We start from the raw sequence: 25,411 nt of genomic DNA, 5'->3' as shown, positions 1-25,411 counted from the left end.
TGAGTTACTTTGAAGTGTAGTGACTGTCGTGCGTGAGGTAGGCAAAAGCGACTTGTTTTCTTCACTGGATTCTTTTCTCTCTCTCTTGCTTCTTAGTCCGGGTGAGAGAGGGGAGAGAGAGAGGAGAGAGAGAGGAGAGTGAGAGAATGCACATTCCATTCCAACATAAGGAAATTTCCGTGTGACGGTGGGACTCGATCTGGTTTGGAGACTCCTAAGGATGGTGCTGGATGGCATGGATTGTTCTGAGTGTGAAGTAATCACCATTTGGTTTGATTTTACTCCATCAAACCCCTTTTTAACTGGGAATATTTGTTGGATATTCAGGCCTCGTTACCCATTGGCTGAGGATGTCCAACAGGGTACAATGTGGGGTGAGGGGGGACTTTCTCTAAGACCGTATGGATTCCATATTGACCCCCACCCCCCACCCTTCCTATCACACCCTTGTCTGTCGCTTGTCCTGCTCACCCACCTGGGCTTGGCAAGTCTACTCTACACCATTGGTCCATTGACAGCTGGTGGTTGCACGAATCTAATGAAAGCCACCCTGCGGGGATGGAAGAGCTGGGTTGGGGGCAGGTGGGGGGAGAGAGAGAGATGGGTGGGGGTGGGGAGAGGAGGGGGTGCGGGCAGGGTTGTCGGGGGTGGGGGGGGAAGAGAGGGGGAACTAGCGCCGTGTTTTCAATGCGATCTCCAACAAAAATCATCTGGGAATGTAATCCTCTGGGACTCCTGTCATGTTCCTCAGTTTGAGGGCCACGTCCACAGTCTTGATGAGGGAGGAGATGAGGGTCTTCATCTGGGGGGTGTAGGGGTCGTACTCCAGCTTGCGGAGGCCCGAGCGCTTGAAGCTGCCGTCCTTTTGGCACTCGACGCACAGCAGCCTGTCCTCGGACACCTGTCCCCCCAGGACGCCCACCATCCTCTTCAGCTGCTTAAACAGGTCCCTCTTCAGCTCCTCGTAATGTACCACCAGCACCTTCCGGCCGAACTGCAGCCAGTCCAGTGTGTGGGAGGCCCACCAGGGGGCGTAGTTCCTCACGAACTCCGGCCACTCTGCCAATCAGAGAGAGAGGGGGAGACGGAAAGAGTGAGGTTGGATTTCAAGGTGGGGGGGGGGGTGTGAGGGGAGGAGGGGGGCGGTGAGGGGAGAAGGGTGGGGGGGGGGGTGAGGATGGGCCTTGAGGGGTATGGATGGGGTGGGGGGCAAACCAGACAATTCCACGCCACACCTCCAGGTCACTTCACATCAACAACAACAACAACTTGCATTTGCCCAGTGCAGAGGAGCATCTCAGAGCGCTTGTCAGTGGAGGACCACGACACCGAGCCCGGGGGGGGGGGGGGGGGGGAGGGGAGGAGGCGACCGTAGGCACGGGTCGAAGAGGAAGGTCGTCCGAGGGGAAGGAGGGGACAAGGTGGAGCGATTGAGGGCGAGAGTTCTAAAGCTTCGGGGCGTAGCGGCTGAAAGCAAAGCCACCGATGGTGGAGCGGAGGGCATGAGGGGAGTCAGCCGAGCGGTGGGGCAAGGGGATGGTGGGTTGGGGAGTAAGCAGGTCCGTATCGCTTTGCACCCCAACTGCTACGCAAACCTTTCAGTGGCTTGATTAAAGTTACGTCTCATTACGCTGTGCCTGTCTATTAAGGCCGCTTTAATTGCCCGCCTAATAAAATACTCTGCTTCTTAATTCAAACAGGCCACGGAAATAACACTCAATATATTACTCTTAATTTCAAACAATCATACAGCTCAATTGTGCATATCATTGAGCATTCCCTGGAGCGCTCTCTCTCTCTCTCTCTCCCTCTCTCTCTCTCCCTCCCTTGGCCACATTCCAAGATATAATTCAATCGGCCTGATCTGCGATGGCCCCATCCCTTCCTTCCAACCCCCCCCAACACTCCCAACTCACGAGTTTATCATAATAGTCCCGGCATTTGGTACAGCGCCTTATCACGGCGTCGAGACATCTCAAAGAGCTTCACTGGACATACTGTAAAGTGCTTTTTGACTGTATATTGTTGGTAACTTGGTACGGAGTGACCAGGCCAAGTCTCCCTTTCTCTCTCCCTCCCTATGTGAGTGTGAGTGTGAGTGTGTGAGTCTCTGTGTGAGTGTGTGAGTCTCTGTGTGAGTGTGTGTGAGTGTGTGAGTCTCTGTGTGAGTCTCTGTGTGAGTGTGTGTGTCTCAGTGTGAGTGTGTGTGAGTCTCTGTGTGAGTGTGTGAGTCTCTGTGTGAGTGTGTGTGAGTGTGTGAGTCTCTGTGTGAGTGTGTGTGAGTGTGTGTGAGTGTGTGAGTCTCTGTGTGAGTGTGTGTGAGTGTGTGAGTCTCTGTGTGAGTGTGTGTGTCTCTGTGTGAGTGTGTGTGAGTCTCTGTGTGAGTGTGTGAGTCTCTGTGTGAGTGTGTGTGAGTGTGTGTGAGTGTGTGAGTCTCTGTGTGAGTGTGTGTGAGTGTGTGTGAGTGTGTGAGTGTGTGAGTGTGTGTGAGTGTGTGTGAGTGTGTGAGTGTGTGTGAGTGTGTGCTTGTGTGTGGAAACCATTCTTATTGCGCTGATCATCGAGGGACAAACCTGAGAGAGAAACACAAACCAGTGTTTGAAACATTGCTCTTGTTTCATCTTCAAAGCCTCTCTATGTCAATTAAGCAGCTTTCTCCTCATGGCTTAATCACCGAGACCTCTCGCCTCAGAACGCCTCTCTGTGCCTCACTGCGTTACCACTGAGAAGTGCAGTGACTGTGTGTTTTGCAGGCAGACAATTTGCATGTCTTGCGATGCACCCACCAGTCCCCTCGCCACCCACGTTGGCGGGGTTTGCAGCGTAATGACCCTGCATTTTGCGGGGCAACGCAACAGCAAATTTGCTCACAGCGACGTCCCCACAAACAGCCGTGAGGTGAGCGACCGATATTATCTGGGAAGGGGGGGGGATTGTCGGCCAGGACACCGGGAGAGAGAGAGCGAGAGAGAGAGAGAGAGAGGAACTCCCTTCTCCTTTCCAATAGCGCTCCGGGAGAGATCTTTAACGTCCACCTGAACAGGGCACAGATGGGGAGTGAGTGAAGTTTTAGGGTCTCATCCCAAGGACAGCGTCTCTGACAATGCGTCTCTCTCTCTCTCTCTCCCCCCAGCGCTGGGCTGGAGCCTCGGCCTGGACTGCGAGCTCCCTTCTGACTCGGGAGGCGAGAGCGGGACCAGCCGAGCTGGGCCTGACCCCACCCCGAGCGCCTCCATCCTAAGGCCAAGCGGGCGTCGCGGGACTAGGACTGGGCGGAATTTCGGGCCGGCCACCACCAGAAGCATTGACGCTCAGTCTCCATGGCGATGGCCCCAAAATACCACTGACGTCAACCGGTGCGAAATGATCGTCAGTTGCCAAGACTACGGGTCTAACCAGCACACACTGTGAATGTCAACCCCTCGCGTAACCTTCCCCGAGTAAATAGTCAAACTCGGTTGCTGGGGGCGACGGTTTGCTCAGGATCTTTAATGGTCCTTATTTGCGGACATTGTATTGCCGGTGATGGGAGACAGAGCGTTCAGGACCAGGGACTGACTGAGGACCGTGTAACAATAATAACAGTCCTCGCCTTCGATGCAGCGCCGTATCACCGCGGGCGGGAACGCCTCAAAGCGCTTCCCGGGATACACTGTAAAGTGAAGTGACTGCGTGCAGAGGTCAGAGCACTCGCCTCGCGAGCGAGAGAGAGAGAGAGAGAGAGAGGAAGAGGAAGAGGACCTGGGTTTGGAAAAAAGCGAATTGAGATGGGCCTTGAAGGAGGCAAAGTGGGTGGGGGGGGTGGGGGTGGGGGGTGAGCGCGGTCCACGTGGCGCGAGTGTGGGATGGAGTTCCAAAGGGTGGGGGAAAGAGAGGCTGGAGCCGCCCGTTGATGGTCGGGAGGGCGGGGCGGGGGGAGAGGAGGAGGAGGAGGAGGAGGAAGGGAGATTGGGTGCTGGAAGGCACCTCCACACATCTTACCTTTCCCTTTCCAGTGAGCCTCGGAGGCGAAGCCGATGTGCCCCCCATATTTGCGGTTGAATTCTGCCATCAGGGCCTTGTAGGGGTTTCGGACCAGAAGGATGGCCCCGTCGAAGGCCTCGATCTCTCTCCTCCCGCTCTCGTGGGTTTTTATGCAGATGGAGCGGCCACTTTTCCAATGGTCTCGTTCACCCTTAAACCCTGGGACCAACGGAGACGAGAAAGACACTGAGAACCCAGGGAACTTGACAGCACATCACAGACTGAGGCCATTCGGCCTAGCGAACCTGCGCTGGCTATCTGTTGGAGCTCTCCATTCAGATCCTTCACCCGCCTTCCTCCCCTCCCCTCCCCTCCCCAACGTGCAAACAGCCGTGGAGTCCTGCGTAGTGCGGGGGTTAGCCAGAGAACCCGGGTTCGATTCCGGCGCTAATAATCCCTCAACAAAATAACGTGGTCACTTCAATCCGCGGCTGTTTGTGGGGACGCTGCGCTGTGCGCAATCGGCCGCCGCGCTTCGCCCCCAAAATACACAGTCAATTCACTTTACTGTATATCCTGCGAAGCGCTTTGAGACGTCTCAACGACGTGATAAGGCGCACTTTAAGCACTAAATTCAGCAGTAACCTATATACGTACCGAGAGCGAGGGGGGGGGAGAGGGGGGGGGGGAGAGAGTGGGAAAGCGTGTGTTACAGCTGGAGCTGCCTTTCCGCAGTTTTGCTCCCAAAATCGTTTGTAACTAAGCAACCGTTAAAACGTATTTAACTTGTATTCATGTTTCATTAAGGTAACCTTAGAGATAAAATCATCCTATTTTTTGCTAAGCACCAGACACGATTTCTCTCTCTCTCTCTCTCTTTCTCTCTTTCTCTCTCGCTCTCTCTCAATCTCTCAATCTCTCCCTCTCGCTTCACTGTCTCTGCTTAGTGAGCGCAAACCCAGGTTTATTTACAGGCGGAAAAAAACAGGAGGTTAAATTGCCGGAGGAAACTTGAATGCAGATCGTCAGGTATTCTCGGGTTATTAGTCCGTCCTTCGGATGAGATTTTAAACCTCACTCACTCCCCCCGTTCTGTTAAAGATCCCTCGGTTGGAAAAGAGAAGGGAGTCTCTCTCTCTCTCTCTCCCCCCACCCCAGCCTGGCGTCCCGGCCCACATTCCCCCACCCCACCAAAAAAAAATTGGCCGCTCGCTTCACGACTGTTTGTGGCGACGCTGCTGCGCGCAAGTTGGCTGCCGCGTTTCGCCCCCAAAATACACACTCCAGAGTTTCCTTTGAAGCGCTTCGAGACGTGATAAGGCGCTATGTCATACAACTGACACTCACATTCGATATATAGCCCCCTTTCACGTCTCGACCAACTGAGCCACAGACTGAGACAAAAACACATCGTGGCAAAGTCCCCGAAGGGCGCAAGCTAAAAAATATATGTTGTAATTGAACCTTTTTAAGTAGCCTGTAATGTGCCGTGCTGATAGAGTTACAAGCGGGAAGCTTTATAATGAGGGTAGGATTCGTTGCTCTAATCTTCTGTGTCCTGGTGAGCATTTCGCTCGGCTTTTAAAATATTTTGCTCTTATCCGCCGCGCTCTCTCATTTTAAGAGTCTTTGCCAATCATCCCCCAGTGGAGATAGCACATCCCAATGACTGGGGCCATGAGGACTGATCTTGTTTGGAGCAATAAGCTGTGTGGAACAACTCGATAAGCTGGGGCTCTTCAGCCTTGAAAGGCACCTCGATAAACCGCTTATACACTACCCGCTGCCTCCGCTCGGCTTGTGGCGCGGTGAGGAGGGAGACACGAGGCAAGTCCCCTCCCCTCCCCTCGCTCCCAGGACAAGGGAAGCGTCTCTCTTTCTCTCTCTCTCTCGCTCTCTCTCACCTTTATTGTACAGCGAGCCGTCAAAGTAGTAGCTGCCGGTGTAATAGCCCGTGCTGAGCTCGATCAGGTGACGCCCCCATGTGTTGCCGGCCCCCGGGAAGCTGGCCAGAGCCACCAGGCGTTTGGAGCGAGTGGGCAGGAAGCGCCTGTCCATACAGCGATTGTCTGCGGGCAACAAGGAGTCGGGTTATTCACCGCAGGTCGGAGAGGGGCGGTTACCGTGTTAGCGAGCGTCAGCCCACGTCCAAACCAATCTAAGGTGATCCCAACAACAACAACAACAACTTGGATTTATACAGCGCCCTCCACCCCGGGCGGCGTCTCAGAGCGCTTCACAGTAACGGATCCCGAGGCCGAGCCAAGGGGGAGGGGGGCCAAGCCAGGGGGAGGGGGGAGGCGGGGGGGAAGGTGACCAAAGGCGCAGTCGAAAAGAAAGGTCTTCTATTGTGTAGAAGACGGCCAGACCTTGTACTTGCGTTTGGTAAACCACAAAGTATTCCTCGTTGCCGCAGTTCTCGAGCTCCTCGCCCGCACAGCGCTGCAAGCACAGGTTCTCGTCCTCCGGCTCGTGCAGGGTGAAGCGTACAGTGGGGAAGCCACAGTGACAGGACGTTCCCCCTAACACCGCCAGCGTGTACTCCTGAGACACAGAGAGAGAGCGAGAGAGAGAGAGACAACAGGTCAGTATAAGTATTCGCTGGTCAGAAGGTCCATCCGGTTTGCCTTCCACCATCCTGCACAGTCACCGCAGAGACGTCTCGACACCGTGAGAAGGCGCTGTGTCAAATGGCAAAGGCAGCTCAAGGCCCGTTCGTCCCTTTTCAACCCAAGTTACCTTCTCGGTGCAGAACTCCACGCACTTCTCCACGGACATGTTGAGCAACACGCTGCTCGCTGGGAGAGCGAGCGAGACGTTTCCCGGCTTCTTAAAGCAGCCTCGGAACACAGCACTGCCGTCTGCAATCAGACACACGAAGGCGGGGTTCAACAATAATAATAGTAATACTAGTAATAATAACAATAGTAATAATAATCTGTGCATTTGACACGGCACAATCGCACACAGCCACGGAGCCAGTGACCAATTTTACTCGCGTTGGGAGCACGTCTCGAAGCCCCTCACAGGATTTCACTGTGTGTTTTGTGGGCGGCCAATTTGCGCTCAGCTCAGCGACGCGCCCCCCCCCCGCAAGCAACCGTGAAGTGACCGAGCGATTTTATCTGGTGGGATTGTCGGCCACGACACCGGGAGAGAGAGAGAAGAGAGAAATTCTCTTCTCTTTTTCCCCCGACAGGATCTTTAACGTCCACCTGAACAGGGCGCGGACGGGGAGTGAGGTTTAACGTCTCACCCGAAGGACGGCACCTCCGACAATGCGGCGCTCTCTCTCGCTCTCTCCCCCCCCCCACCCCCCACCAGTGTTGCGCTGGGTGAGCTCAAAAGTTTGAGAGCACAACCTTCTGACTCGGCGGCGAGAGCCAGGCTGACACCCGATCAAACGTGTTAAAAGTGGCACAAGGAATAAAATTCATCTGCAAAATTAAGGAAAGCTGCCAAGAAAGATATGACGCATGAAAGATGGGATTTTTTTCTTTTTTTTTTACAGCGGAAGCGAAGATTTATAGCCTGTTCTTCTGTGTCTCCGCACTACATTACACTAACTGATCAGGATTAATGTTTAAATATAGAGCAAGTCAAATTTGACGTTTCAATCAAATACTGACCGCGCGAGGCAAAGTTACTGGAAGAAGCTTCCCCCCCCGGGACGTCTCTCAAAAGCGCTTCACGGGGTTTCACTGTCAAGTGTAGTGACTGCGTGTTTGTGGGCGAAACCCGGCAGCTAATTCGCGAGCAGCAAACGGGTGTTGACAATGTGGTGGTCTCTCTCTCTCTCCCCCCCACCCCCCAGCGCTGAACTGTGCGTCAGCCTCGGCTGTGAGCTCAAAGTCCCCGACCTCGGGGGCTCGAACCCACAACCTTCTGCCTCGGAGGCGAGATTGCAAGCGACTGAGCGAGGCCGGCACACAGCGACTGAGCAAAAAGGGGAAACAACGCAAATGACGTGACTTCATCAGGTGGGGAGGTGGAGGCTGACAGCAATGAATCAGTCTGGAGTCTGGATTATTCCCTTCGCAAAGCGTAACTGAGTCAAGTCGAGCTTAATTAGCTTCCTGTTAGAATCGTCAAACGTGAGCAGCCGATGACCTAATTTATGCACCGTTACCTCGTCAACAATGGTAATTAGAGCATTGTCAGCGAGAGTGACCCATAAACAGCAATCAGATTAAATGACTGCTTAAGCCTTCGCTCCCCGAGAGAAGCCGCCAGGTGGTTAGACAAAGCGAGCGACACATGGCGTGTTGAGGCTCCGTGTGACGTTTCCATCTCGTTCGTCGCTCAACAGAGGGTGTCCACCTCCGGTTGGTTAGCGCGAAGTAAGGCGGTGTCTGAGCTCACAGTCCAGGCTGACACTCTCGCAAAGAGAAGGGCGTCTCTCTCTCTCTCTCTCTCTCTCCCCCACTGTGTCCTGCTCAACAATTACCACCCACACCCCCCCACCCCCCCCCCCCCACACACACCCCCCACCCCAATAAATTCAGTCGCTCACTTCATGGCTGTTTGCGGGAATGTCGCTGTGCGCAAATTAGCAAAACACACAGTCACTACACTTTACAGTGAATTCCCATGAAGCGCTTTGAGACATCTTGGTGAGATAATGAGGCACTATATCAAATGCAAACGTTATTATTATTATTATAGAACTAAAAGGAATTTCGGGCCTTGGGACTGAAATTGATCAGTTTGATGGATTCCTGTCCAAATTGTTGTGAGTGTTAATGTGTTGGGAAGACGCAGTGAGGAAGCCAAACGTGATTTAATTTGCGGATCCCTTCGGTTAAAGAAGATTACAATGATTGTTTTTTTTAATACATCATTTTGCTGTCGCTCTGAGGAATTACCCAACTCAGAGCTTGTTTATTCAATCGGCAAAAAAAAATAACACGATCACGGCAATAATCAAATTAGAGGATATTATTTCAGAGCGACGGCGGTGGTGGTGGTGGGGGGGGCGGAGAGAGGGAGGGAAGGGGGCTTGGGAGTGGAGAAGGAAGCCAACTTTAGGACAGACACCAGGAATTTTTTTCTTTACTAATTAACGACTGGAAGGGTAATTGAAGTCAGGACACTGGGACTTGCTTAAACAGCAGCTGTGTTGGGGAAAACCATTTGGAATCACTCAGTCCGAGCGGACTCTCCATCGCAGCGCTGGGGGCAGAACTGCAACCACTGTCGGAGACGCCACCCTTCGGATGAGACCTTAAACCTCACTCCTCTCAGGAGTTCCTCTCTCTCTCCCCTCCACATAAAGTCGGTCGCTCACTCCAGGTGGGGACGCTGCTGAGCGCAAATTGTCTGCCGGGTTTCACCCACAAAACACACAGCCACTCCACTTTACACTATATCCTGTGAAGCGCTTTGAGAGGTCTCGACAACGTGATGAGGCGCCGTATCAAATGCAGGGATTATTGTTATTAATATCCCTCAGTCGGACGGTGAGGAGGTGGGGTGGGGGGGGTGGGGGTGAGGGGGGATTAACCCAAAGCTGATTCATCAATAAAGGGCGAAAGTCATCGTTAAAACTAATTGCCGAGGAAGGTAACATTCTCACCCGCAGTAATTATTAGCATTAATTATGAATGGATTTTGATTGATGTCCGTGGGCAAAGATCCTTCTGCTCTTCCCTTTTAAATAAATACAGAACGCTAAATTATTTACACAGCTCGTTGTTTCTGTTCCAGATACAAGGAGATTGTTTTACGCCATGTGCAAAACAATGTGCAAATCCTCCTGGGCAGAGGGGAGGGGAGGTAACTGGGGTTCCGAACTGACTAGGAGGTGACCTGCCTGGCGACGCAATGTCAACCCTCTGTGCCGGTCTCTAGTCCCGGTTCCTGAGCCAGGAGGGGCCGCAGTATCCCGGGGCTCTCACCGCTGATGGCAGCACAGCCCTGCCCCGGCCCATCGGCAGGACCTGGAAGGGCCGACCAGTCACTGGGGGCCGGGAATCCTCCCCCTCAGCTCCTGGTAACCCACAGCCAAAGCCCTCACTAATTGGGTGGGGTGGTCCTCGCTGGACAAAGGGCGACACCTTAGGCAACACTTCCTTGCTCCGTTCAGCCCCTCGAGCCTGTTCTGGTATTCTATTAGATCACGGACGATCTGTAGCTCGACTCCAATTCCCCGGCCTTGCCCCGTATCTCTTTATATCCTGATCTAATAACCGCCACCCCCCATTTTACTGCTCCTGGCAGGCGAAATCCCCATTGCTGGTTTGTGTATCTCTTAAATTAGAAGCTTCTAATTAAAGGATGAGGCACAGTAAAAAACCACACAGATATCTCCCGCGCTCCTTCCACTCACATTAAAGTGTAATGCCTGCTGGAATGCTCTAAATATTTGATGGGACGCTGCGTAATATGGTTTAACAGAGAGTGAGGTTGCAAATGGGACGAGCGCGGGGTGGGGGTGGGGTGGGGGGTCAGGAGCAGAGCTGTTAACATGCCACACAGAGCCGGGAGAGGGGCGTGGGCGCGAAGGGGGATTTGAAGATGGGGTAAAAAGGCTCACAGCGTCTAGCGGAGTCTTGGGTCAGTTCGAGCTGGTACACGGAGAGGCGGTTCCCTCCCCCACACACGCTGCTTTTCTCTCCTTTGCATTTCATGTTACACTCGGTCTCGCTCGTGTTCTGCGTTTGGATCTTGTGCCCACAGTAACACTCAGCTCCGAACTCCAGGCCTGCGTACTGATAGCCCCTGGAGAGGCGAGAGAGAGAGAGAGAGAGAGAGACCGGTTACAATAGCCGTCCAAACACCGTACATTAGCCATACAATAACCGGACAAGAATAACCATAAAGTAAGCAAACAATTAGAACCTGAATCCATGTCTCTGGACTGGTAAACACTTGCTTTGTATTGTAAGTGTTGTTAGGTGGACATAGTTTAGTGCAGTCCTGTAGCTCAGGGGTTACAGCGCTCGCCTCACAAGCCAGAGGACACGGGTTCGATTCCCAGTTAGGACGAAACCTTAGGCAAGTTTCCTTACCCCACACACACACAGACACACACACACAGACACACACACACACGCCCCTGTTTACCAGCAGTAATTAGGAACCCGACTGTTAATTGATTGGCGGATAATAATGGGGGTAATAATGCGTCCAAAAATAATCCAGGACTGTTAGTGGGACAGTGATGGGCCCAGTTGGCAGCCTTGTTTTCCCCACACAGTCCATTCACTTTACAGTGTGTCCCGTGAAGCGCTTTGAGACGTCTCGACGACGTGATAAGGAGCTGGGTCCAATGTGAGGATTATTATTATTATTACTATAACTCCCTCCCCTCGGGTGTCTCCCAATCTGTTCTCATTGGCGAAAAATTCCTGTGAGCTGAAAGGTGTCAGGAAAGTGCTAGCAATTGCCTTGTTGTACGGACCTTCACTGAAGTTTCTCAGTACACACACACCACCCCCCACCCCACCCCCCACCACCCACCGGTGAATAAACCTGATCGGTGTCGGCACGAGACGGCCCTTACCGTTCGGCGCAGTTATCCTGGCAACGGAACACGGTCATCTTCCTGTAGTCAAAGAAGGCACTTCCCCTCAGCGCTCTGTGCTTCGTGCTGTCCAGATAACAGCCCACGTATCTCGCTGCAAACACAAGCCATGGGGCGTGAGACACACAGATGACACTAAGCCTCGTGTCTGACACGGCGACTGTCACCCCAGTCGCACGGCACGGTGGGGGGAGAAACCACTTGAGAAACGTGGCAGGTTAGAGGCTGGTAACCGACACGAGGTGAAGTGAGGCTCCAGCCTTTTCCCTGTCATCCGCCAGTGTTAAGCGCTCTGAGACGCTACCGTGCGTGGAGGACACTGTGTAAGTGCAAGCTGTTGTTGTTGTTCTCTCGCCAGGTTCCTGCACCAGTCACTCAGGGTTTGGGTTGGCAGACTCCACAGTCTTCACTTCTCCTGATCACTGAGCTTAATCCTACTCTCGGCCATTGTCCCACTTGAGCGCTTTGTGCGGATGATAACAGATGGCGATGGGGCGACTGAGGGCCTGAGGACATCCATCTCTATCTCTCACAGCGACCCTCAGGGGTGTTCGTCCGGCAATACCTGTCTGGTCTCTCGCTTGTTATTGAAAATAATGATTCTCTCTCTCTCTCTCTGGCACTTATTACTATTACAAATAGGTACTTGAAAATCAAAGCGGGTGTGGGGAAAAGGCAGAGAAAAGGAGTTTAAAAGACAGCAATAATAAGGAGAATAATCCTTGCATTTGACATGTCATTGAGACGTCTCAAAGCGCTTCACAGAATATAATTTTTTTGGGCGAAATGTGGCAGCCAATTAATTGCGCACAGCAGTGTCCCACAAACAGTCGTGGATTGAGCGACCAATTTATTATTATTATTAGTCCCAGGAACGTACAAGAGAATAAGTTCCATTATTTGAGGGGGTCTAAGTCTTGTCTGAGGCTCCAGTGTTTATTATTATTATTTTGTGGGATTATTATCCTCAGAAAGCAATCTGCCAATCGACTAAAACTGGGTTCCTACTTACTCCTAGAAAAACATAGGCATGTGTGTGAAGAAAGGAAACTTGTCTAAGGTTCCACCCGGCCCGGCCGGGAACCGAACTCGGGTCCTGTGGCTTGTGAGGCGAGGGTTCTAGCCACTATACTACGAGACTCTACGAAGAGGGCAGATGGCAGGGGAGAGGGAGGTGTGAGACGGAGTGGGAGTGGTTGAAAAAAAGAACTGGCTTCAAAGACGATGCTAAAATGGTTGACCAAAAAAAAACCCTCCTTGGCTTCATCTCCGAGTATCCAACTGCTCTGAATTACTGCGCTGCTTGCAGACTCTGGATGGCTGCCCAGTTCCAATGTATCTCTGTCTCACGAGGCAGCTGAGCTCCACAGGCGTTGGAGGTAACAGATAACAGGTGTCCTGGCTGCTCACATGGGGAGCAAAAAACAAGTGAGGAACAGCAACACCAGGTAAGACTTGCCGTTCATCTCGAGCCTGAAACGAGGCTTCAGCCACTCTGCACCAACTCTTTGGAACTCCATCCCACAGCCCCATGTCAAGACCCTCCTCATCGACCACGCCTGCCGTCACCGTCCTAACCCCACCCTCCCCACACCCTCTGGATCCCGATCTCCAGCTCAAGTGCAAATCTTTTTAACTGTCCAGCGCCTTGGGACGTCCTCCTGGGTTTGATTCCCGGCCGGTCAGGGCGAAACCTTGGGCAAGTTTCCTTACTCCACACACACAGGCGCCTGATAATAATCCCCCCCAAAAAACAGTACTAAATTGGTCACTTCAACCCACGACTGTTTGTGGGGACGCTGCTGTGCGCAATTGGCTGCCGCGTTCCGCCCACAAGTATACAGTCACGACACTTTACAGTATATTCTGCGAAGCGCTTTGAAGGGTCTATTACCCCCGGAAAGTGACCTGCCAATCGACCAGGTTCCCACTCCCTGCTGGTAAACAGAGGCGAGTGTGCGGAGGAAGGAAAGCGAGGATGGAGCCTCCGACAGTGCTCCGACTTCTGGGAGCGCAGCGGCCGTGATGTTGTTGGCCGCGCTGACAGCCGTGATGCTGCGGCTGAGGGGCTGCGCTCAGTGACAGTGCGGGAGGTTCTGTTTCAGCTGAAGTCAATGAGAAAGTGACCAGAATGGCTTCAGTCACAAGTCATCACCATTGAATTCCGTATCGATCGAGGCTCAGAAAGCTGAGTGGGCAGCAATTTTTACAAGGTCTGGCCTGCTCACTCTGGCCTTCGGGTCAGATGGTTGTGGGTTCGACCCCCCCCCCCCCCCCCGCACACACATCGAGGGCTTTGGGCTCACAGTCTAGGCTGACTCTCCCCCCAATGAGTCGGTCACTCTTATCCCCGACAGTTTGTGGGACACTGGCTGCTGCCTATCGCCCACAAAATACACAGTCACTCCACTTTGCGGCGTAGCCTGTGAAGCGCTTTGAGACGTCTCGATGAGGTGACGAGACGCACAGGGTTTGTTTATAAATGCGGGGCAGAAGGTTTGTGGATTGCGTGGGCCTGCAGTCTGTCAGCACAAAGGCCGGTGTCGGGGTGTGGAGGGGAATGACCCTGCTCTCGCACACCGAGATCCTGGATTCCAGCCCAGACAGATGGAAGGAGGATCGAGTGCACTTTCCGCGGAGCTACGGCTCGGGGTGTGCAGTGAAGCGAGACTCATCCATCTCTCCCCAGTTTCTGTTGGGAAGAGGTCTGCGGCGTCAGGAAAACCAGCCATAATTCAGAACTAATTGGGCACCTCGTTCAGAGAGGCAACGAGGAGATGTTCATGTGAAGGACATTTAGCTATCTCATCCTTCCTGAATCCCCTGCCCTGTGGAGTCCTGTCGTGCAGCGGTTAGAGAACTCGGCGCACGAGCGAGAGGAGCCGGGTTCGATTCCCAGGCAAGGGAAAACCTTAGAGTAAATTTCCTTACTCCACACACACAAATGGCAGATCACTTTCCGGGGGTAATAATCCCTCCAGAAAAAAAAAATTGTTCGCTCAATCCACGACTGTTTTTTGGGACGCTGCCGGGCACAATTGGCTGCTGTGTTTCGCCCACAGAATCACTGCACTTCACAGTATATCCCGAGAAGCGCTTTGAGACGTCTCAACGACGTGACAAGGCAAAGGGGAGTCGCAGCTTGGTTTGGATACTCTTAAGCATGGGTGGCTGACCAAAATTAATTCATTTTTTTGATTAAAATGCTACTTTCGAGGCAGACACGTGGCTTAATCTTTGTGAATTGTTCAAGAGCTTGAGAATCGCTGCTTAAAGGATTATCACGAGGTGTGAGGCTGTTAATATTTGCCACTGAAATTCCCAGGAGTTTCCCTTCCCATCGAGTATCCCGCTGTAACAAAACATTCAGGATTAGTGTCTACAAACGTGGGCGATTAAATTGTCTTAACCTTTCGTTTCTGGCGTTTAATTTACAAGTGTTGGGCTATGCCAGCGGTTTTATATATAGGCCGTTTTTTTCTGTGTAGAAAAAAGATTCGCTTCCTGACTCTGGTTAAAAAGGCAAACAGTAAATAATAATAATAATAATAAACCTTGAATTTGATACAGCGCCTTATCAGGTCATTGAGACGTCCCAAAGCCCTTCACGGGATACACTGTGGAGTGTATTTTGTGGGCAAAACACGGCAGCCAATTGCGCACAGCAGCGTCCCACAAACAGTCATCACCGGTGCTTAGGAGTCTCCAAACCAAGCTGTGATTTCCATGGATCCCACCTACAGGTGGAAATCCCAGAGACAGATTGTTGGAATTGTCCTCCAGGACACCGGGAGACAGACAGAGAAACTCCTGTCTATTTTCGAGCAGCGACGAGGGGGATCTTTGACGTCCACCTGAACAGGGCACAGACGGGGAGGAGTGAGGTTTAACGTCTCCAACATTACAGCACTCCCCCAGCACTGTGCTGGGGTGTCAGGCGAGACCTAAACCCACCCGAAACAAGGGAACTTATTCTCTTGTACATCCTTTGGACCAATAAAAATAAAAAAAATTGGTCACTCAAGCCGCGGCTGTTTGCGGGGACGCTGCTGTGCACAATTGGCTGCCGCGTTTCGACCACAAAATATACAGTCAATTCACTTTACAGTGTATCCTGTGAAGCGCTTTGAGACGTCTCGAAGACGTGATAAGGCGCCGGGTCAAATGCCAGGATTATTATTATATTATTATTGGACATGAGGGAAGTCTCGCTGTGTGCGTCTGTCAAGCTCTGCACCATTCAGTGGCTCCGTGACAGGGCGAGCCGAGATTAATTGATTGTGTCAGTTTCCGCTGATTAAAATTTCCAGTTAATTAATCAATTGGAAACTGATTCGTTCCAGTCAGTGCTTCTCTCCTCATTTGCTCTGCTTGGGGGCGCGAGTGTGCGCACGAGTGTGTGTAGCGTGTGTGTGTGTGTGTGTGCGTGTACGTGCGTGTGTTAGCCAAAGCAGCCAAATTCAACAAACGAGGCGAATTATGGAATAAATGTGACAGGAAGCCAATTTAACGTCTGTCGTTTACTGTAATTGTCGAGCGTGGGGCTGTGTGTGTGGGGGGGACAGGCGGGGGGGGCAGATTTTGGGGGGGAAAGACATCCGGCATCGTAATGGCCAGGCACAGCGACGGATCACTTAACTTTACAGCCTTCGTGAACAAACAGTGCTACACTTTAATGCTTCTCGGACAAAAGGGCAAATTAATAATCTGGCCGTGTTCACCTTGTAATTGTTGCTCATAAAACATCAGCGGAGGGGGGGGGGTGGTAGGGGGGAGGGAGCGTGCATTAACAACCCATCTTGCGGACACCATGAAATACCCTCCCCCGCCCCCCGTTGACTATTTAGGCAGAGAAGGATGACGTCTCTGATAATCCGGCACTCTCTCTCTCCCCCCCCCCAGCGCTGGGCTGGAGTGTCAGCCCAGACTACGTGCGCTCAGAGAGTCCTCAGCGCATGGAGGGGGGCTCGAACCCACAAGCTTCTGACTCCGAAGCGAGCGAGCAAGAGAGAGCGAGAGAGAACTCTCTGTGAATCGTGGCTGGCGAACGAGACACATTATAAACAGTCCTAATCGCTCAAGTCTCTGATACGTGGGTTGACATTCACAAAGCCAATTGTAATAGGTTTTCTCCCCCCGTCTGACTCGGAGTGAGAGAGAGAGAGACTGGTATACAGCAGCGATCAATCAAATAACGACGAGACACCGCCAGGAGCCATTTCAATTATGTTAAAATAAAAAGCCGCGTGGGGGGAGGGGGGCAATATTTGTGATTACGATGTAATTCTCTGTCAGATATAACAACAATAGGGTCAGAACCGGAGATGACTGAATGTCCTCCTAATGGAAACTCAATCTAATCTGGGAACACAGTGCGACTGAATGTTTAAGCGTGTTTAAGGTTGAGAAGATCAGCAATTAAGCCCCTCTCACCCTCCGCTGAACCACTCCATCTCCCCTCCTCGCCAGGTTCCGTAGTTCGTTGGTTAGAGGGTTCGCCTCGCGGGCGAGAGGACCCGGGTTCGGTTCCCGGGCGAAACCTTAGGCAAGTTTCCTTACTCCGCACACACACATATACACACACACACACACACGCGCACCTCTGTTCACCAGCGGTAAGTGGGAACCCGGTTGTTCATCGATTGACGGATGGCCAATAAAAAAGATTGGTCGCTCAATCCACGACTGTTTGTGGGGACGTCGCTGGGCGCAATTGGCTGCTGTGTTTCGCCCGCAAAATACACAGTCACTACACTTTGCAGCGTATGCTGTGAAGCGCTGTGAGACCTCTCGACCACATGATGAGGCGCTGTATCAAATGCGAGGATTATTATTATTATTATTATTATTATTATTATTATTATTATTATTATTATTATTATTAATATTCCTCCACATCTCACCCCCTCCATCTCGATCCTGATATCCGGGGGTGGAAGAGGCGATGATCGAATGCAGAGACGAAACGGAAACTGCGGGAACGCTATTAAACTTTTTTCCACATCATTAACTTGGCTTTTATAGGTTTTTAATTAGCCTGCGGTACAAGATAACGGCTCTTACGTTTTTATACATCATTTGGAATCTATTAAGATTCCACCCACCCAAATGTTCTGTCCCAGTCTGGAGCGACACTGGAGAGGGAGAGCGGAGCTGTTGAAAGTTTATCTTTTTGTTTATTTTTTGGGGGGTTGGCCGGGCGTCTGACACCCGGGGAAACCCATCGCCGTGCTTACGAGTCTCTAAAGCCAAACTGAGCGTCCGGTGGCTCTTGTCTTACGCGGACGGTGGGTTGGCAATCACAGAGCCATGTCATTATTGTATAACGACAAAGAGCCTTGTTACGTCGTTCAGACGTCTCGAAGCCTCAAGTGAATTGACTGCATATTTTGTGGGCGAAACGCGGCAGCCAATTGCGCACAGCGGCCCTCCCCACAAACAGTCGTGGAGCGAGTGACCAATTTTTTTGGGGATTATTACCCACGGAAAGCGATCCACTGGTCGACTAACAATTACTTACTGCTGGAGTCAGGAAACTTGCACTGCCCGGGAATCGAACCCAGGTCCTCTCCCAACCACTACACTACAGGACTCCACTTAATACTTACACTGGGAGAGCCGTGCAGCTGCATTGATGCAATGAATCATTTATGAGCTGCAGGCAGGGCATACCATAGTGATGCAGTAACATGCTGGAGAGATGGCGGTGCGTGTGCCCGAGTCACTACAGGAAAAACTAACACGTCAAAGTCTCAGGCCCTCGCGCTTCCTGAGTAAGCTTTTCAACCACATAGTGAGTCCCAGCTCAAACCCAGCCCCATCCATCCATTTGGATCCTGTAGATAGCGAGAGGTCCCGGGTTCGATTCCCGGATAGGGCGAAACCTTAGGCAAGGCAACCGCTGCTGGGTAAACAGAGGTGTGTGTGCGTGTGTGTGTGTGTGGAGTAAGGAAACTTGCCTAAGGTTTCGCTCCGACCTGACCCACCAGGGAATCAAGCCCAGGTCCTCTCGCTTGTGAGGCGAGGGCTCTAACCACTGAGCTACAGGACTCCACATTGCAAACAGCTGGTTAGTGACCTGGTTTCGTCGAACGAACACTGCGGAGACTTTGCAATCAGGACACAGCTCCTCCAGCCAACAATCCAGTGACCTAGATTCCTCCCAGCGACGCGCCGTGTGCAGGTTTAGTGCTCGGAAACAGAATTTCCTATGTGAGGCTCCCAGCGAGTGATCCCAGGTCAGCTCAGAAATTATTATTATTATCATTATTATTTTTTTTAGTCAGCCGGGTGGGTGTCCAACACACACGGATACCTGTCACCGTTGCTTAAGAGTCTCCAAACCAAACTGAGAATTCCCCGCATCCCACCTACACATGGAAATCCCGGATTGTTGGAATGGAATACGTTCTCTCTCTCTCCTCTCCCTGGAGGGACACATCCTGCTCACCTAATTCTGGAGAGTATCAGGCACAGGTTGGCAAGAGAGGGAGAGGACCCAGAGTGTGCGTTGTGGTAACTGCTGGAGTCTAACCAGCTAAACCCACGCATAACTTGGCCATTGAGAGCGATGTCTTGTTTGTGGGATGTTGCTGGTCACAAAGCTTTCACCCACAAAGCACGCAGTCACTACACTTCACAGCGAATCCTGTGAAGAGCTTTGAGACGTCCTCCCGACATGAGAGGTGGGATTATTATTAACGATGATAATTCACTTAAGAGGATCTGAATTTGGGGGTAATTTCCTGCAAGGTTTTGTGAAGACCCTGCACTCCCTGTTGGTTGCCTGTTGAAGTGTACTCGACCTCACTGCGAGCTGGTGGTGTTGCTGAGTTATTGGGACTGACAGAGTGAGAGCGCGGCCGACATCAGCCCAACTAGCATTAACCCCACGGTACCTGGGCTCCAGCCACGCACGTTAACTCAGCTCTTGGGAACACAGGGACTGGAATAAGCCAGTCAGCCCCTCCAGCCTGTTCCGCCATTCGATTAGCTCACGGCTGATCTGTACCTCAACTCTAATTACCCGCCTTTTGCCACATTTCCCCTGATCCCCTAACCTGACAAACAGCTACCCATCTCAGTCTTGAAAATGTGAACGGATCCAACATTTGATGGAGGGAGAGAGAGAGAGAGAGAGAGTTCCAGATGTCCACTCTGCTTTGTGTGAAATTCCCTCCCTCCCTCCCTCCTTCCTTCCTTCCTTCCTGCTGGGCACTATCCAGGTCAGGCCTCCTGCCCAAGACAATGCTGAGACACGTCAAAAACAAAATTGCATTGACGCAGATGGAATAAATGCTGTGATCAGCACTTTACGGGGTGGGGGGGGGGGGGTGGGGTGGGGGTGGGGGCATGTGCCATGGTACTGACGATGAGCTAAATCATTATTAACAGCAATGCTGCGCAAAGAGATTAGTGTCCCACACTCGTGATGCCAAATGGGGAATCTTGTACTTCCTCTCTGCCGGTAACAATAATAATCCTTACATTTCATATAGCGCCTCATCCCAACATCGAGACGTCTCAAAGCGCTCGACACAAAAGATGGTAAAGTGGAGTGACCGTGTGTTTTTGTGGGCGAAACGCGACAGTCAATTGCGCACAGTGGTGTCCCACAAACAGTCGTGGATCGAGTGACCAATTTGGTTTGGAGGGATTATTACCCGGGGAAAACAATCGGCGGAGGAAGGAAACTTGCCTAAGGTTTCGCCCTGAACAGGAATCGAACCCGGGCCCTCTCGCTTACTGTAACCACTGAGCCACAGGACTCCAAACCTGACTATAAGCCCACATCTAGGGCTATCAGTGCTAAAAACAACACTCACTCTGCAGGGTTAGAAATAACCAACTCTGGTGAACCTGTGAAGGTAACAGATGACCACAGACAGACCCTTCCCAGTCTACAGGTGGGGCTTAGCTACTCCATACTTGCAATGTTTGCGCTTGGCTCCAGTTAATCCATTGAATCATAGAATCCTACAGCACAGAAGGCTGACTCTTTGAAACTAGTCTCCACCCCCCCCCCCCCACTCTTACCCCAACTAGTCCCCCATTCCCCCTGCTGTTACCCCCAACTAGTCCCCACTCGCCCCACTCTTTCTTACCCCAATAGCCCTACACATTTGTCCTATTCAAACACCACCTTAATTTGATGGCTGCCATTTCACCCTCCAGTTAGGGTTTGACGTACCTCTGTTGTCCTCCAGGTCCCGGGAGACTTTGCCCTTCAGCGCTCTGCTCCAGCTGCCCACACGCTCCCCGGGTTTGAGCTTATCCCCGGAGTCCTGGGAGGCCGCTTTCATCCAGGGGGGGCCGAACCTCCGGGGGGCAGCTCCGTGCTTGTCCCCGGGTCTCTGATCGCTCTCCAAGGCCTGAGAGTAGCCCCGGCCGAGGTGGAGCAAGGCCAGTCGCTGTAGCCCCTCTCGCCCTGGGCGTCCGGCAACCGCCAACACGCCCTCCCCGGGCCTCGGATCCTTGTACGCCAAATAGCTGTCCCCGACAAAGCCCGAGTGCAGGTAGGCCAAGCTCCCGGCCATCAGGTACACGATGATGAAGGAGAAGAAGCGAATGGGTTTGCGCCGGAAGTACCGCTGGATTTTAAGCGTTAGTCTGGCCATTCCCGCCTCATCACCTCCTGTGGATGCGAGATGGTGGACAAAAAAAATGTCTATTTGTAGATGTGTAACTATATATTTATTATTATTATTACGATTATTATAGATAAGAGACGTTTTCATTCGAGCAAAAGCAAATATATAATATCCTGCAAACACAGGGAGCAATCCATCTTTGTATATTCGGGCAGCCCAGGTCTGACTCGAATCCTCTCGGTGGCAAAATGGGCTCGAGGTCTGACCTTCCCGGCAGTGCTTTCCTTCTCATTCACGTGTGAAAAAAATCGGAGCCACAAATGAATCCTTAATAATTCTTAGGCGAGGTCCGTCTTGCTCTGGACAGTCGGGGAAGATAGGGGGCGCTGTTTCTCCGACGCACCTGTCTCCACTCCACTCGGGTCTGTTAATGTTCTCCCCCCTCCGCGTGGAGTCGTCCGCTTTGAATTTGTCTCCAAAGGTCCCCCCCGGTGGTGGTGGTGGGTGGGTAGATGTTCAGCTAGTGTCCGGTTTATCTTGAGAGAGGGGCGGGGGGTGGGGAGGGATTGTTGGCCAGGACACGGGGAGAGAGAGAGAGAAACTCTGTTCTCTTTCCCAACAGCGTGGTGGGAATTTTGGATGTCCGGGCACAGACGAGTGAGCGAATGAGGTTTAACGTCTCATCCGAAGGGCAACGTGTCTCTCTCTCTCCCCCTCAGCCCAGACTGTGAGCTCGGAGAGCCTTGGGTGGGCGGGCGGGCGATTCAGCCGCTGCGGAAGCCGATTCGAGCCGTACCCACGTTCACCATCTTCCTCCCGCGCGACGAGTCTCCCTCGGGCCACCCTCGGAGGCTCTGGGACGCCCCAGCGGGTGAGGGACCCTCAGGTTCTCCTGCCCTCCGTCCATGGGCCTGTGCGGTACCCCCTGGGAAAGGGAAGAGAACAGAGCACACAGGTCAAAACAACCACCCACAGAGATGGGATGGGTTTATTTCCCCAGGTTTCCGTGAATACTTTGCACATCCGAGCCTCAGCCCCACCCCTCCCCACTCCCCACTGCCCCCCCCCCCCCCCCCCCCCCCACCTCCGGCCAAAAATTCCGCAAAGCGTTTTGAGACTTCTGGTCGAAGTGACGAGTCAGGAATGTTGTTCTGATTATCCTTCGTTTCCGGATGGAAAATTCCCGGGGAAGCTGACAAGGCCTGGCTGCTCCCCGGGGGGAACGCAGTGAACATTCCTAGGTATCGCTCTGACATTCCCATCTCCATTTGTCAGGACTGACAGATCGGATTCCGCACAACATTTTCCCAGCGGCTCCGACCAACAGCGGCTACGCAGAGCGAGGGTTCCATCATCCGCGTTTGTAACAACAATAATAATTTGAACACGTCGTCGAGACGTCTCAAAGCGCTTCACAGAATACACTGTAAAGTGTAGTGACTGTATACTTTGTGTCTCGTGTCCCACAAACAGCCGTGGATTGAGTGACCAAATTATTATTTCTATTTCTTTTTTTGGAAGGGATTATAACCCTCGGAAAGTGATTTGCCAATGGACTAACAACCGGGTTCCTACTCACTGCTGGTGAACAGAGGCGCACGCGTGTGTGTGTGGAGTAAGGAAACTTGCCTGAGGTTTCGCCCTGACCCGCCCGGGAATCGAACCCGGGTCCTCTCGCTTGCGAGGCGAGGGCTCTAACCCCTGAGCTACGGGACTGCACAGTTTTGACAACACAGTTCAATGGCCAGATGGGGGGGTGGGGGGGGGTGGGGGGTGTTCGTGGAGCTTGACCTACTGACCAGGAACGAGGAGAGACAGATTTTGTGTGAAAGAGTTAACTTAAGGGGTTGTGTCACGGGCTGTTTGGAGAGAGTGGAATCCAAACACATTTGGATACAGTCAGAGAATCAGACGCCAACTTGGCAAAGGGTAACCAACAGCAGCTGTGAGAACGCACGGTGTGGCCAAAACGGCTTCAAGTGTGTAAAAAACCTCACAACCCACAGTGTTCTCAATCATTGTACGGAGACCACAGACCACGGGCTCATTTACTGCACGTTCCCCCCACTCCCTCCCTCCTTCCCTCCCTCCCCACAACATCCTCAGGTCAGCCACCAGCAGGTATCAGTGGCAATGTGTGGTTCTCCCTGTGGTTGTGGTGTGAAGGAAGCCAGTGACCGCTGCTTGGTTTAAAGTTTTATCCTTGATTTTAAGGATAGAGAAATTGAAGTGCACTTTCTGTCTTTGATACAGCACTTTTCACGTCTTCTCAACATCTCAAAGCGCTTCACAGAATATGCTGTAAAGTGAATTGACTGTATATTTGTGGGCGAAAGGCGGCAGCCAATTGCGCACAGCGGTGTCCCCACCAACACTTCACACTATAATCCTGCGAAGCACTTTGAGACGAGCTTGGGAATTCAGATTGAATCGAACCCCCATCCGAACAAAGTCCACGTAACGCCAGTCAATGAGTGTCGGTAGATCCTTTTGGGACGATGCTTTACGGACGAAATTATGATCTCATCGTTTTCTGGGAGCGGGAACCTGATTAGTAACCAATTACCTCATGGTTAGCACTAACTACCCAGACCCAGGAGCCAACCTCTCTCCCAGCCTCACGCCAAAACCCTGTGCTCATAGAATTCTTTCCATTGTCTGCATTCTTGGGCTCTTAATAATAATAACTGTTCATTCCAAGAGGCTTCTGTTGTCCTGGCACCAAACACTGGCTTGCTTTGTGTCGGCTTCTCATTTTCCTCCTCATCTGGTCAAGAAGTTATTACAGTTATTATTGAACTGAGCTGCAGGCCAGGATCCCAATGGTCCTTGCACGCGAGACAGATCCTTATCACGTCTTCGAGACGTCTCAAAGCGCGTCTGAAGAGGTAGGAAGGAAAGAATGAGAGAGGGAGAGAGAGAGAGAGAGGGGGGGAGAATAGAGACAGACGGAGACAGAGAGAGTGAGCGAGCCATGGATAGCCAGGCAGCGCACAGATGGACAGGGCTACAGCACATGCAGTCTGTGAGCAGCAGCACATTGGGGACAGGTTACTGATGTGAGGGACAATATTAATGAGAGCCCCCGTTCCTACGATAATAATCACACTGCACTTCAATCCCAATCTACAGGCGTCTGATTTAAAGGCGACTCAGAGAGATGAGCTGATGATATTATAATAACAATAAATAATAATAATCCTTGGATTTGATATAGCGCTGTGTGAAATTCTGCGCGATGTCCTCCCGACATGAAAAGTTTCCTTACTCCACACACACGACTCTGTCTACCAGCGATGAGTAGGGACCCGGTTGTTAGTTGATTGGCAGATCGCCTTTCGTGGGTAATAATCCCTCCCAAATAAATAAGTAAATAAATGATAATAATTTGGTCAATTGCTGGGCCCAATTGGCTGTCGTGTTTCACCCCCAAAAATACACAGTCACTACACTTTACAATATATTCCGTGAAGCGCTTTGAGACGTGTTAAGGCGTCGTATCAGATACAAAGATTATTATTATGTATTATTAGTGTTACGTGGTGTGACAGGCAACAACACGGTGAGATATAAGCGAGTGTCTCCGCACGGAGAAGGACCATAACTCACTATAAACTTCAGATCGCAGGTATTTCCCAAGTTGCCTCGCTGATAGAGAAATTCATCAAAGTCTGTCTTCCTTCCCTCCCCCACCCCTCCTCCAAAGAAAGTGACTTAATTCTGTCACAGACTGACAGCAGAAACCCTCGAAGGGATAGCATAACAATTGAGTAATTTTCTGGGGCTCTTAGATAACTTTTTCTCCATTGATACCTTCACAGATGAACAGCGAATTTGGAAAGCAATCCGGGCTTTTTAATAATAATAATCCTTGCATTTGATGGAGGGCCTTATCCCATCATTGAGACGTCTTAAAGCGCATCACAGGATTTACTGTAAAGTGAATTGACTGTATATTTGTAGGTGAAACGCGGCACCAATTGCACACAGCGGTGTCCCACCAACAGTCGTGGATCGAGTGACCAAATTATTATTATTTATTTATCCTTTTTGAAGGGATTATTACCCCCGGAAAGCAATTCGCCACTCGACTAACAACCGGGCTCCTACTGACTGCTGGTAAACAGAGGTGTGTGTGTGTGTGGAGTAAGGAAACTTGCCTCAGGTTTTGTCTTGCCCGAGAATCGAACCCGGGTCCTCTCGCTTGCTTGTGCTCTAGCGCTCTAACCACTGAGCTACGGGACTGTGTGTGTGTGTGTGTGTGTTTGGGGGGGTGGTGGTGGTGAGCAAAAACAATTTCTGAAGGGAATAAAAGAACAGGTCAGGTATGGAC

General features: G+C 51.8%; 1 protein-coding gene across 2 annotated transcripts in view; it reads right to left on the bottom strand.

The window, feature by feature from the left end:
* Positions 1-650: 650 nt before the first annotated feature.
* Positions 651-25,411, bottom strand: part of wscd2 (WSC domain containing 2) — a 37,660-nt gene continuing 12,899 nt past the window's right edge. The window contains exons 2-10 of one of the 2 annotated variants that reach the window (XM_007901817.2): positions 21,875-22,003; positions 20,679-21,122; positions 11,468-11,582; positions 10,499-10,683; positions 6,703-6,824; positions 6,333-6,507; positions 5,868-6,032; positions 3,982-4,182; positions 651-1,059 (exon numbers count right to left, since the gene is read on the bottom strand). In XM_007901817.2, the coding sequence (XP_007900008.2) occupies positions 707-1,059; positions 3,982-4,182; positions 5,868-6,032; positions 6,333-6,507; positions 6,703-6,824; positions 10,499-10,683; positions 11,468-11,582; positions 20,679-21,122; positions 21,875-21,887 (1,773 nt within the window). In that variant the 5' untranslated portion in view covers positions 21,888-22,003 and the 3' untranslated portion in view covers positions 651-706. Of the gene's footprint in view, positions 1,060-3,981; positions 4,183-5,867; positions 6,033-6,332; positions 6,508-6,702; positions 6,825-10,498; positions 10,684-11,467; positions 11,583-20,678; positions 22,004-25,411 lie in introns of both variants that reach the window. The other variant, XM_007901816.2, reaches the window with a different exon arrangement.

This window comes from Callorhinchus milii, unplaced genomic scaffold, assembly GCF_018977255.1.
Source record: "Callorhinchus milii isolate IMCB2004 unplaced genomic scaffold, IMCB_Cmil_1.0 Scaffold8, whole genome shotgun sequence".
NCBI lineage: Eukaryota > Metazoa > Chordata > Chondrichthyes > Chimaeriformes > Callorhinchidae > Callorhinchus > Callorhinchus milii.
The sequence above is the reverse complement of the archived record's forward strand: the minus strand, read 5'-3'. Positions and strand labels throughout refer to the sequence as shown.